Source organism: Vicia villosa, linkage group LG2 (assembly GCF_029867415.1).
Source record: "Vicia villosa cultivar HV-30 ecotype Madison, WI linkage group LG2, Vvil1.0, whole genome shotgun sequence".
Lineage (NCBI taxonomy): Eukaryota > Viridiplantae > Streptophyta > Magnoliopsida > Fabales > Fabaceae > Vicia > Vicia villosa.
In genome coordinates, this window is record NC_081181.1 from 116,428,642 (window position 1) to 116,442,358 (window position 13,717).

Sequence of the window (13,717 nt, forward strand, 5' to 3'; positions counted from 1 at the left end):
GAAAATTGAAGTATTATTAAGTAAATAAGAAACAAGTACATGAATATATAATTTAATCGATAAAAAGCCATAGCGAAAATGACTCTTTCAAATATAATTAGAGAAAATATTTTTTATTAATTTTTTAATTCCTGTTTAATTAAAAAATGTTAATAAGCGAAGTGAGTCACCGATATTCAATTTATTTATTTAAGAAAAATAATGAAAAAATTTCATCAGCCATAGTCAATTATTTTTAGGTTTTGATAAAATAAGTGGTTGGGTGATAAGTTAATTTATAGTTTATAACTCATGATTGGTGAGAGATAGTTTATAAATTAATTGAATGTTTGTAATAATTAACGGTTTAACTAGCTAATAAATATTGTCAAAAAAAAACTAGCTAATAAATATAAAATGTCATAAAAAAATATTTCTTAATTAATAATCAAATGTATATTTAAAATAATTAAAATTTACAAGGGTATTAATGGAAAAAAATAATAAGCTATAAGCTAAAATACTATTTAAAATAGAGTCTCACAAATAAGCTATAAACTCGTGATGAAAACACTGTTATCAAATAATTTTTTTTATTATCATACGAGCTTATAAGCTATAAGTTCGAAATATAATTTGTCAAATAGAGCTTTAAATTGATTATTGTTTGAGATTATTTAGTAAACATTGTTGTTTGTTTCATGCATTATATTTTTCAATGTGTTATTGTTCCGGGGTGTTTTTAGAGAACAATCACAAGATTGATTAGCTTTTGAAATTAACTTGAAATTTTTGGAAGTAATATGTACAAATTGAATATACAAGAAAGTGTGTTTGCGAATTGAATGTGCACGTTTGCACAAAGATAAAAACAAGAGAAACTTTAATTGTATAACAGTGTATTTGAATGAAGCATTTTAACGTTGAAAAATATTTTTTTAAGAGAATTTAAAATGACTTAATCAAAATTTATTTGGGATAAAAAAACATCGAGAATTGTTAAAATAATGTAAATTTATGAAGTATTTTATTCAAGTTAAATTTAAGAAATTTCAAATGACACAAAAAAGTAAAAAAATTTGAAATAGCTCCATAATTTGAATGTTACATTGTTTATCATTAATTTTTGAAAAATTGCAAAATGGTCCTTATTTTTATAAAAATTATAAATTTACCACCAAAATTTTCAAAAAAAAATGCAAGGACGTCCCTAATAATTTTCAAATTTTATAAATTGGGCCTTGAAATTTTCAAAACTTGAAAATTAGTCCCTATTTTCCATATTTTAAAATTGGCTGAAATTTTTTTAAAATTTATGAAAATTGCCCCAAAAATTTAACAATGAATCGTTTTAACATTTCATTTAAGGATAATGCTTATTAGTAAGAAAATGGAAAAATAAGAAATGCAAGAATAAATCTCAATCATCCTTTATCACCACAATCTCCATGATCCCTATTAAAAAAGAAGTTAAATTTAAAATTAATTTAAAATTCACCACTAAAATAGTGACACATATTCATTCTTGCATTTCTTCTTCAAATTGCTTCGTACTAAATAGCACTACTCTTCATTTAAACAAAAGAATTTCAACAAAAGAATTTAAAAAATGAATGAATTTCAATTGAATCATTTGAATTGCTTAGAATTTTAAATTCCTTAAAAATTATCAATTACCTCATCGAAACACACTCTAGGAGTTTGGATAAAGGCGGTGAATGAAAAGTGCAATAAATGACATAAAATGATAATGTGCAATAAATGACAATAAGGGGACGCAGACTCGTACATATTTCTTACAAATTGTTTCGCTTTTTGGCTTGGGTACTCCAATTTTATAGAGAGGTGAATGAAGTTTTGCGACCCCGAATATAGTGGATGAGTTTGTTATTTATACTCCTTTAAACATAATCGTCGACAACATTTAAATACCAAAAAGATCGGACATGATTCTCACTACTTGAATATTTGTGTTCTGACTTGCTTCCCCGCATCTTCAGAGAGATAATTGTTGAGAAATTAGACGTCATGTTGATAATTGTCTTTCAACGTGCTTTAAACTTCTCATCCGTCTTCAAGCTTATCTGCTTCAGCTCTAGTAGTGTTTGTCAAAGCATTTCCTCGCTTACGTGATATTTGGACTTATAAAATTATTCTAAGTCCTAGACAACTAGTGACCTTGTCGAATCTGACCATTATGTCGAAATTCTCTTTTCGAGATTTTGGACATGTTTAGAAGAGAGAGTGATCACAATCTTATGAATCTATTCCTGAGATTCTTCCAAACCAAGCTTACCACGCCTCATCGAATGCTTTTTGGATTGACGTGTTTGATAAGTTGAAGCCCATTTTGTCGATATTCCTCAATACTTACCAGCATTCAACATAATCAGCTAGTCTTATTTGTTGACTTTCTAGCATTCTGTGTGGACTTTCTCCAGCTAGAATTTCCAAGCTAACAGATGCCCCCCAAAAATGCCGCTTTCGATCATATGTGTCAGAAGGAAGAAGGATGACATTTTTTTTTACTACTTGATATTGTTAAGGTAGCTTATACATGTCATGGTCAACATGACCACTTTCTAAAAAACAGTCACATCACAGACGTGCGCATAGTTGATAATCATTATCTCTGATTTCCAAGAAGATTACTGATCCATTAAATTAAATTTAAATAAAAGAAATTCTTTTAGTTTCACTTTTTCCCATAAGCTGCCACTTGTTAATTTTGACATATCATTTGTCCAAATTTTGGAGGAAAAACTTAAACGCTATCTTCTTCAAATTTTATTCTCCTTCGCCATTTTCTTCACTGAAAGCATTCAACATAATCAGCTAGTCTTATTTGTTGACATTCTAGCATTATGTGTGGACTTTCTCCAGCTAGAATTTCCAAGCTAACAGATGCCCCCCAAAAATGCCGCTTTCGATCATATGTGTCTGAAGGAAGAAGGATGACATTTTTTTTTACTACTTGATACTGTTAAGGTAGCTTATACATGTCATGGTCATCATGACCACTTTCTAAAAAACAGTCACGTCACAAACGTGCGCATAGTTGATAATCATTATCTCTGATTTCCAAGAAGATTAATGATCCATTAAATTAAATATAAATAAAAGAAATTCTTTTAGTTTCACTTTTTCCCATAAGCTTCCACTTGTTAATTTTAACATGTCATTTGTCCAAATTTTGGAGTAAAAACTTAAACGCTATCTTCTTCAACTTTTATTCTCCTTCATATGTGTCTGAAGGAAGAAGGATGACATTTTTTTTTACTACTTGATACTGTTAAGGTAGCTTATACATGTCATGGTCATCATGACCACTTTCTAAAAAACAGTCACGTCACAGACGTGCGCATAGTTGATAATCATTATCTCTGATTTCCAAGAAGATTAATGATCCATTAAATTAAATATAAATAAAAGAAATTCTTTTAGTTTCACTTTTTCCCATAAGCTTCCACTTGTTAATTTTAACATGTCATTTGTCCAAATTTTGGAGTAAAAACTTAAACGCTATCTTCTTCAACTTTTATTCTCCTTCGCCATTTTCTTCACTGAAAGCAAAAACACCAGAGTTTTTTCGGCCACTTCTGTTATCTCTTTTACTTATTTTCTTCCAAAACCTCTGAGAAACCAACAATGGCTCCTAAAAGTGCATACAACAACGCTCCACGTGCTCCTTTTTCATTTCGTATTGAAGAACAATTCCTCTTGGATGATCGCACATATGTCCCAAAACCTTCCATGGAGGATGAGAAAAGAAAAGTTTGGTACTATGATGTGCTGATACCCTACTCTATTTCAAGTACCAATTATGCTTTTATGGGTCCCATTCCTAGGCGTATTAAGAAAACTTATGTCCTAAAACCTTTCTTCCCCAACTATCCCTTATGTGAACCTTTGGTAACATTTGGCTAAGGCCAAATTGACGAGCCACCAAATTTGGTTGGTAGTAGATGAATCCATAACACTTTGTACATGTCTCAATACGGTAGGAGAGAAGGTTGAGAGTTAAAAATGCTGCCTAGATAGCATTCGACCAAGCAGCATTGGGTGGAGTAACACCATGAAATGGGTTTCTAAACCATATAGGACCAAAAGTTCAATCCACAAATGGAGCCATTATCAAAACAAAGACGTTTTTTTTCGAGAGATAGGTTGGTATACTTCATGAACACATGTTTGTTGATATTACCATGGGAGTATCCAAAGCAAGTTTGATACCTTCGATACGTCTGGAATGCTCCACACGCAAAAGTTCTAGAGACTGCAAATGGCCAAGCAGGGTTCAAAAGTGGAGTTGATCCAACATTGTAACAGTCACAAGGGGCCTGAAAGTATCAACTTCTTCGGCGTCTTAGAGAGAAGTCGTATTTTCATGGTAGCATGTCCTAAAGAATTTTATAGAGAGGCCAGCAACAATTTTCCCAAAGAGATCTTTCGACCTTCTTGCAGTTGAAGCGCCAAGTTGATGTATCCCTTGCCTATTTGAAGAGAACATGGACAAAGCAAATAATAAGAAAACCAAAAAGTTAGAAAAGCGACATGCTCGATATCGGAGACTTCTGCACTCTCTTTGTCATGATGGTCGAGGATATAATATTTGATGGTTGGGTTGTCGAAATTAAATTCAAGTTGGATCGGCAGAGTGGGGTCGAACACTTCACCCAGAGGAGAAAGGTCAGTGATAACCGCCACGTCGAATAGAGTGGGTGTGATCATCCCACATGGAAGCTGAAAAGTATTGGTCGAACATTCCCAAAAGAAGATCGAGACGAGCATTATGCATGGGTTTACCATATGCATGTTCCTCGACAGTTGGATTGCATCGAATATGCCTAATTCTTCCCATTAATCTTGGTGTTTGAGCTGGACTTTGTCGAGCAATGCTAAATAGTATTTGTTCCCAGGGGTAGGGCCTAGGCGAAAGACTCTCGCAGTGGAATCCAAAATCCTCACGTCAAGAGGGCGTTTTTCGAACACCAAAGGCGCAGCAGAACCGTAGCAAGGGAAGAACTTTTTAGTTCTTTATGGTGACGATTTTGGAGCAGGGTATGGCCCATGGAATGTCAACAGTTTGTCAGCAATGAAGAAAGGAATCAACATCTGGTTTTTCCAAATAGAAATGTTTACATTATTGCTAGTTGGTTGAGGAACATTTTGCAAGCCTTTAGACTCATCCTTTTTTAATAGAGTAAAAACCAAGGGGTTAGTGCCTGTGTTCATGTGAGTAGGGAGAGTTTCCATGATTTTCAGAAGAAAATTGGGTTTTTGTTCTCTGATTTTCTGAGGAAACAATGAAGAAGAAGAACAAAGGTTTGAAGAGAAAGAGTTTGTGAAAATATTAAAGAAATTGAAGATGGTTTATATATAACCTCCCAAGTTACTTGAATGAGTGACATATGGCGAATGAAAATAACGAAGCTTTGACGTTTCAGTTCCAAATTGATGGTAAAATTTAGTGGTAGAAGTTTAAATCCCATCACCCTAGGAATTAGATGTAATGATGAGAAGTGATGGCAGAGTCCTCGGGAAGTGGCTAAATGATAAAATAGTAATTATAACGATGACGTCAGTTAAAAGACACCCAGCATGTCAAAAATCGGTCAAAATAAAAAAAGCCATTTTTTTCTTGGTCGAAAAGTTCTCAATCAAAAATGACATTTTTGGGAGGCAATTTGTTACCTTGGATTTTTGACCAGATGTTAGGGTTATGATCCTAAAAAGATATGGCTTACCAAAGGTCTTTAGAAAAAGTAAAGAGGCTTTCGACTATTTGGGTTGAAACTTTTAGTCGAGGCCTAGCCCCGTCGAATGGTAGAAGAAGGGATGGTTTGTCCATTTAGTCTATTCCAGTATGAGTACTATGAGCCCACAACCTTCAAAATAGAACTTAAAAAAATTGTATTGTTTCTGATTACTTGAAATTTGGTCGGTTAAAGTCTCCAAGTGGATAAGGACAAACAATTTTTCCAAGACACGTGGAGATATATCAGGCGAAAGCACGCATGAATCAGAGACGTGGCATTTCTATATTAATTGATCGTTATCGACGGTTATTTTTAGGATATCTATATAAGCAGATTTCTCTTTCAGTTTTAGGGGTCTGCAACTTTTACATTCCTTAAAGAAACTCAAAGTATCCAAGTTACGGAGAGAAAGAAGTATCCAAGTTACGGAGAGAAAAAAGTGTAACTTTAATAATGTATGTATGCGTTCCATAAATTTCAAGCATTTTACTCTATTAAAAAAATTTACAATCTTTTATGCTTTTCTTCTTTATCTTTGTCAATCTTTTTCCTTTGATTTTACCGTTCTTAGAGTTTATGTTTTATTAACTTATAATACACAAAATTACGACAAAACTTTGGTACTATGTCCTCGGATTACTAGTCGATCCTGCAAGTAACCTTTAAGAAAGAGACTAGAGGTTGTTTACCAAAATCAAGGGTAAACAATTGTAAGAGTGAAGACCAAATTGTTGATTTGTTTATTAAGGAAGACACAAATGATGTGTTCAAGAGGTTGAAGATGAGCATGAGCACGGAGGACTTGGAGCACTTGAATTAAGGTGGTGTGTTGAGTAAAAATAAATAATTCAAGTATTGTAATTGATTAACACGGGGGTGTAACCAGTTACAGTTGAAAAAAAGCACTTATCAACAACAGAAAATAGAAATCATCCCGACGTAACCGATTAACGTAATCAGTTAACACTATAATGATTTAATTGTTGTAACAGTTGTAGTCGGTTAACACTTTGTGTTAACCGATTACATTGTTGTATAAATGTTTTGGAGAAATCTTCATCATTATTAATGCAAATTATCATCCTCACCCTCAATTATCTCTCTCTATAATTCTCTTCTATCTTACTATCTCTCCCCACAAACTCTATTCCATTGTTGATCAATTGCCAACAAAAATACATACATTTTATACATAATACAAGGAACCAAACAAATCTAAATACTAGATTCGAGGTTTGTAATTGAGATCTCATCTATTACAAAACTAGAGACATAAATAAATAAGTAAAAAAAAAAAAAAAGCACCAAAAGCATGAAATACAAAGCTCCTTTTTGATCGTGGTCTTGTTGGAGAAGGCGAAACTTAACTACTATGCTTAAAAGACCATAGAGACTACAACTCTCCCACTCCCGGAGAAGCCCCCCATTGCATTAGAATTTTGTTGTCTAGTTCTTAATTTCTGCAACCAGCTAAAACATATACATTATTTTTCTTTTATAAGAATCATATAATAATCATAACAGTGACAGAGTATAAAACCCATTTTCATTCATAATAGACTTATTATTAGGGTTTTCCCTCTCCTCAAATAATCATATTATAGATTCACTCTTTGAATGAGGATTCGTAAAAACGCCAAGCTTTCCCCTCTTCTACACACTTGCTCTTCTTCATTGCTCCAAAACGGTTCATTTCCAGTTCAAACGCACGTTTGTCAGCTTAACCAGTCTCCATGGGATGTGATCCCCTTTCACTCCAACAACTCAATCCAGGTTCTTCTCTTTTCTTCTTCTCAGATTTATCACTCTTCTTCTTCATATATATTACGCTCATTACTTTCATTTAATTAGTTTCAAGATGAACCTACCTTCAAAACTGAGAATTTCCATACTGATGAAAGGTAAACCAAAGTTATTGGAGTTTTTTTTTCTCTTCGATTTCATGAAATGTTTTGTGCTTGAATGAATTTTTGTTATGATAAATAAACAGTGTTGCGGCCATGATGGATACTGAACATGTGCTTGAGGAGGATAATACTGATAAGGTGGTTAATATTAATAACAATGGTGCTGACAAAGATTTGAAGAGCCACGGCATTGTTGCGGGGCCGCCGCGGCGCGCGAGAGGCCGACCAAAGAAAACGGTGGGTTTGAGTTCGAATAATAATAACAATAATAACAATGAGTTTTATTATTATTCTGGATTTGGTCCGTTGTGGGGAAAGAGAAGAGGCGATAGTGATAATAAAAATGGTGGTATAACATTAGGTTTGAGTGAGGATAAGGTTAATGTTGGTGTTAATGTCGATTCTTGTTATTCGGAGATGGATTATGTTGATGATTATGATTATGATGATTATAGCGATGATGATAATGGGAAGAGAAGAATGAGGAAACCGGTGAAAGAAAGGTCATTGAAATCGTTAATGTGAATTTTGAAGATAACATGTTTGTGATAGTGCGTAGGATGTGAATTTTGAAGATAACATGTTTGTGATAGTGCGTAGGTAGGAATTGGAGAAAAATGATTGTTGATGTTGTTGTTGTAATAATTTTTGATGATGTTTTAGGTTGGATTATGAATGTTTGTCCCATTTTGAATATTTAGGGTTATGTTATAATGTTGTATCAGCCTAAAAAACCCCCTTGCTGACCAATTTCATTCTTCAATTTTGTTTTTGTTTTGAAACACTTATGCAGTGTTGTCAAATAGTTACAGGGGGTGCTATACCACAGTTGAATTAGAACTTAGAACAATTTTGTTTTTGTTTTCAAACACTTATGCAGTGTTAGTCAAATAGTTACAGTGGTGCTATAGCACAGTAGAGTTAGAACTTAGAACAGATATTCATTTCCGCATGTATTTAGTGTAAATAGGTGTGGCCTGAAATACAGAATGAGCATTTTCAAATTTCCATAAGTTGTTTATCCACGACTTAGGAAGATCCCCATATTTATTAGTTGTGTTTAGTGGATAAATATTATCTGCATTATATCATTAATCAATCATTTACTCAAATCTATTAAAGAATAAAAGTTGAAATAATGATTTAACAATTTTAAACAGGAAAAACTATCTTGATATACAAAATTAATGTACTACATTAACACAAAACTTCTGATGAGGGATCTCAAGTCTCAATACAATTTTTTTTTAAATGCAGTGTGCATAAATTTGCTTTCAACAAATGGCATCTGAAATAAGTTGCTCTACGTCATTTTATAGATGTTCAAAAAGCATAAATTTTATACATAATACAAGGAACCAAACAAATTTAAAGACATTCTTACATACTATCTTCCAGGTTTCTAATTGAGATCTCATCTATTACAAAAGTACAGACAAATAAATAACTAAAAAAAGCACCAAAAGCATGAAATACAAAGCTTCCCTTTGATCGCGGTCTTGTTGGAGAAGGTGAAACTTAACTACTATGCTTAAAAGACCATAGAAAGTACAACCTTTCGACATTATTATCAAAACAAATTGAAATCGGTCAAAACTATCCCAACAGAGAGTGATTATGCTCTCCGTTGACGATATCAGGTAGCTCAGAACTATGTGAGAACTTCATCCATCTCTTTTTCTCCATATATTTCAGACAGGGCTGCATCACAAGGCCAACCGACATAGCAATTAGGCTTACAACCAATACTTTGAGGGTTGAAAAAGCTAATACCACGCAGATCAATACTGTAGGAGGGATGCACATAACAATTGCTCCCGCCGTTCCGCCTGGTACTTTGTAAGGCCGGGGTGCATTCGGGTGTTTGATCTTCAACAATATGAATGCAGTAAACTCTAGAATCATACCAATACAGTACAGGAAGTTTTCTGCAGCTACAATTTCTTGAAAACTCAGCCATGATAGTAAAAGTACACCAGAGGCTGAAAAAAGTATTCCTGCAAGAGGCGTTCCGTGGCGTGACCTCTTGGTGAAAAACTCCGGCAACATTCCTCTCTCAGCCATTCCTAGAAGCTGGAAGGAGTCACTGCTCATTTCAGCAACAAACATTCCCATGTTTGACATTGCAGCTGCAGCTTGAAGCCACCATCTCAACCACACTCCTCCGATGACCATAGCAATTTCCGAGAAGTAACCGTCAGTCCATAACTCACGCTGAACAGGAAGAGCGCCTGTACCAATCAAAAGCGGAAAGAAGTACGCCACAACAACCAGAATCAACGCGAAAAACAAACCTTTCGGAAGTGTTTTCTTTGGATTTTCAACTTCACCAGCAAGAGTGCTTATAGAGTCCCAATAATTGAGATTCCAAAATAGTGTATTCAAATACAAATTCCAATTAACATCATCCAGATTTGCCTCAAACCATCTCGCAGGTTTCATTTCCGGAATCGACATAAACCCCATGACAACAAAAGGAAGCAGCGAGAAAATCCCTAAACAAACAGCAGCAAACCCAACAATGGTCAAACCCCTATAGTTCAAGTAAGTGAGAACCACAGTCAAACCCCACGTCGCGAAAACTCTAGGCAAACCATCACCTATAACCGGAATCGCAGACTTCAGATAATCAAGAAACAAAACAGGATACAAAGCATTGTCAATCACACCACTAAGCCACTTCATCCAACCCTGCTGAAACCCCCAAAAAGGACCCAAAGCAGTCGAAACCCAAACAACGTAACCACTATTTTCAGGAAACATAGTACCCATTTCAGCCGTAATCAAAGCTTCCGGAACACTCCATATGAACGGAAAAACCAAAAATCCAAGTAAAGCTAACAAAGGACCAGCTGCTTTCACAGTATCCTCAACACCAAAAGGTCCTCCAGATACCTCATAGAAGATGAGAAACACAAGAGGCACAACTGAAACTTTCCTCAGATGATTTGTTGCCTTCGGGGAAGCCGATTCACCTACTGCAACATACGCGCTCCCACTCCCGGGGTTCTCCCCCATTGTATTAAAATCTTGTTGTCTATTATATGATGTACTCCTCAATTTCTGCAACCAGCTAAAACAAACATTTTTTTCTTTTATAAGAATCATATAACAATCATAACCATAACATAACACAACCAAGTGAATTTGAGTTTTCACTTTATTGAATCAAAATACAAAATATGGCAAACTAGATTTGTCAATTCTACCAAGAAAAAAAATCCATTAATTAATAGAAACCATACAATAATTGAAGGTATAAAAAACAGATCTTGGAGACCGATTTGAAACAAAAAACGAAAAATTTAATTAGCAAACCCTTCCGTACTAAAAACGCACCTATTTATGGTTAAAATTGAGGATTTTAAAAAGTAAAGCAAAATTGGGACCCCAATTAAGAAGAGAGAGTGAACGAACCATGAGAGAATTGTAAGGGTGTCAGGTTATAGGAGATAGTGACTTGTGCAGCGGAATCTGATGTTGAAGGAAAACTACCATAGCTATACAAAGCCCAGAAACTGACTGAAGAGAAAAAAGCGGTGGAGCCAAGAAGGACGTGTTTGTTTGGGGCCAAATAACTTTACAGGATTTCAATTTGGTCTCGTTAAGATTTTAAGGTTTATGCCAAATATGTGATATTGAAAAGAAAAAAAAATTGTTTTATAAAGATGAGATATTGGATTGAGATTATAAGATTTTATTTTGATTTTTTTAAGATTTTAAGTTGTTTTCTAAAATTATATTGAATTTTTTACTTTTTTAAAGACTGTTACATATGTATCTAAAGATTTTTTTTTCTCTTGATTAGTAAAAATACTAGTTGGTTGATAAGTTATTTGATAATTTGTAGCTTATGTATGGTTATGAATGAAAATTATCGTCCAATAATTATTAGGTCAATTGAAGTGTTTGATAAAATGAACAGTTCATCTAATTGATAAATATAAAATATTATAAAAATTATTTAATATATAATTATTTATTTTAAATTTAAATTAATTATAAAGGGTAGGAGTGAATTTTAGTTAAAATAATAAGAAAAAAAATAGAAATAATAATAAACTATAACCTAAAAGTTAAAACACTATATGAAATATAGTGTTTGGAAAATAAGTTATAAGCTACTAAGATAAAGGGATGATCATATGCCATATAAGCGAGATTCGAGTTATCCCCTTATAATTTATTTATTTTGAATTATTCCCCTGTAATTTTAGAGTACTCCTAAGCGTGTAAAAAACACTGAAAAATTGGGGGGTAAATAAAAAACAATTTTACAGGGGGTCATAGGGGAAAAACATAAAACTCTTCATATTTTAAGGGGGTAATAAAAAAAAAAATTATAGGGGTAACTCAAATCTCTTCTATATGACAGGGGGTAAATCACTATTAATAACCCTAAAAAATTATAAGTTCGTGATATAAAAAAAATTACAAAATATGTCTTTTATTATCATACGAGTTTAAAAATTATAAGTTATAACTTCAAAAATAAGGCATGTCTAAAAGAATCTTTGTGAGACATTCACATTGATAATTTGCATGAATTATTTTCATTGTCATTATAAAAACACAAAACACACTTTTATAATTAAATTAGAATTAGAATATAAATAATATAATTAAATTTTAGATATATTATAATATCTATTAGGGTGATTTTGATATTTTGAAAGATTTAATATCATTTATTTTAATTTTTTAAATAAATTTTGTATTGTTATATTTGTGAGAGTCTTAAACAAGTGGGGCTCAGGCCTCCTCGTCTAAGGGTGGTATCGCATAGGTAACATCCTCTAGAAACAGGGGGCTCGCCACTGTGTCTGATGACATGTATAGTATTATTGTCTCTCGTTAGTCAAAGGAGAACGAGTTCATCACGATTCCCATGAGAGTAGAATGTTCACAATTTCCCCTAATCATGAGGGAGTGGTTACTGCCCTATGGATTTCCTGAAGCCTATGCCTAAAAAGATTTATAAATATCTTTTCCCCAAGGAATAGAGATGGCAACGGGTCGGGTAGGGTGCGAATTTCACCCTACCCGAACCCGAAATCGACACCCGAACACGAACTCATACCCAAAAGTTGTTCGGGTGGCAAAATGACACTCACGCCCACACCCATTGGGTTCGGGTTTTTTCATCCAAACCCGAACCCGCAACAAAATACATATAATACATTTTTTCTGCAATTTTCCTACAACTTTCCACAATATATATATAATATATAAATATATATAAGCGGGTGTGATTTTGGGTTTCGGGTGCGGATTTCACACTAGCCAAACCCGCATCCGAACCTAAACTCAGTCAACTCAGGTTTTCACCCGTTGACTCGGGTTCGGGTGCGGGTGGGTCTCGCCGGTTTGGGTATGCTTGTCATCCCTACCAAGGAAGAAAGACATGTGCTAACTGTAACAACCCGAATTTTATTATTAGGCTAATTAAATTAAATAAGGATTTATTTACTTAATTTGGACGAAGTTTGATAATTAATTGGATCGTCGGTGTTATCGAGAAATGTGTTCGGATTATTAAGTGAAGTTGGAATTTATTCGGTTAATCGAAGAATTAATAAAGTGGAGTATGTAGATAAATAATATTAGAAATAATATTATTATTGGATTTTATTTATTTGAGATAAAGTCGGATTTAATTGGATTAATTGGAAAATAATATTAAGGGTAATAATATTATTTGTTGGAGCATAATTATTTATTTGACTACTCTATTTATTAATTGGGCCTAAGTAGTAGAAATAAAATATAAAATTGATTTGTGGGTTAAGCCCATTAAAAATAGAGATAGTAAGGAAAATAGGGTTTTAGAGGATATAACTCATTTGGGGGAAAAAGAAGAAAAAAGGAGGCTAGAGGAGAAAGAGGAGAAGAGAAGAGGATTTGGGGAGAAACTAGAAGATTGAAGGAGATTGATTCAAGGTAAGGGGGAGAATCCCAAATCATTATGGGTTAGTATATGGGGATGATGGGTAGAGTAGTTAATATGATTTGGCTTTGTGATTTAGAACCTAAAAATCTTCATGTTAGTTTACTATTGTGCTGTATGTGGTG

At 33.5% G+C, this 13,717-nt stretch overlaps 2 protein-coding genes across 3 annotated transcripts; one reads left to right on the forward strand and one right to left on the reverse strand.

Annotated features, from left to right (window-relative positions):
* Window positions 1-7,169: 7,169 nt before the first annotated feature.
* LOC131651853 (uncharacterized) lies at window positions 7,170-8,658 on the forward strand. The gene is made up of 3 exons (XM_058921568.1): window positions 7,170-7,511; window positions 7,590-7,639; window positions 7,729-8,658. The coding sequence occupies exons 1-3, from the start codon at window positions 7,356-7,358 to the stop codon at window positions 8,168-8,170; spliced, it is 648 nt and encodes a 215-aa protein (XP_058777551.1). The 5' UTR covers window positions 7,170-7,355; the 3' UTR covers window positions 8,171-8,658.
* A 276-nt stretch (window positions 8,659-8,934) lies between these two features.
* Window positions 8,935-11,280, reverse strand: LOC131651852 (probable polyamine transporter At1g31830). Of its 2 annotated transcripts, none has more exons than XM_058921566.1 (2): window positions 11,063-11,280; window positions 8,935-10,708 (listed from the first exon to the last, which is right to left on the reverse strand). In XM_058921566.1, exons 1-2 carry the CDS (start codon window positions 11,063-11,065, stop codon window positions 9,242-9,244), a joined length of 1,470 nt encoding a protein of 489 aa, XP_058777549.1. In that variant the 5' UTR covers window positions 11,066-11,280; the 3' UTR covers window positions 8,935-9,241. The 2 variants fall into 2 exon arrangements, with proteins under 2 accessions (XP_058777549.1, XP_058777550.1); XM_058921567.1 differs by having other exon boundaries at window positions 8,935-10,718; window positions 11,063-11,279.
* Between the last annotated feature and the right edge of the window lie 2,437 nt (window positions 11,281-13,717).

Coding starts and splice junctions, on each gene's coding strand:
- LOC131651853 (XM_058921568.1), top strand. CDS start 7,356: ATGAGGATTCGTAAAAACGCCAAGCTTTCCCCTCTTCTACACACTTGC. Junction 7,512..7,589: donor ACTCCAACAACTCAATCCAG/GTTCTTCTCTTT, acceptor TCATTTAATTAG/TTTCAAGATGAACCTACCTT. Junction 7,640..7,728: donor AATTTCCATACTGATGAAAG/GTAAACCAAAGT, acceptor ATAAATAAACAG/TGTTGCGGCCATGATGGATA.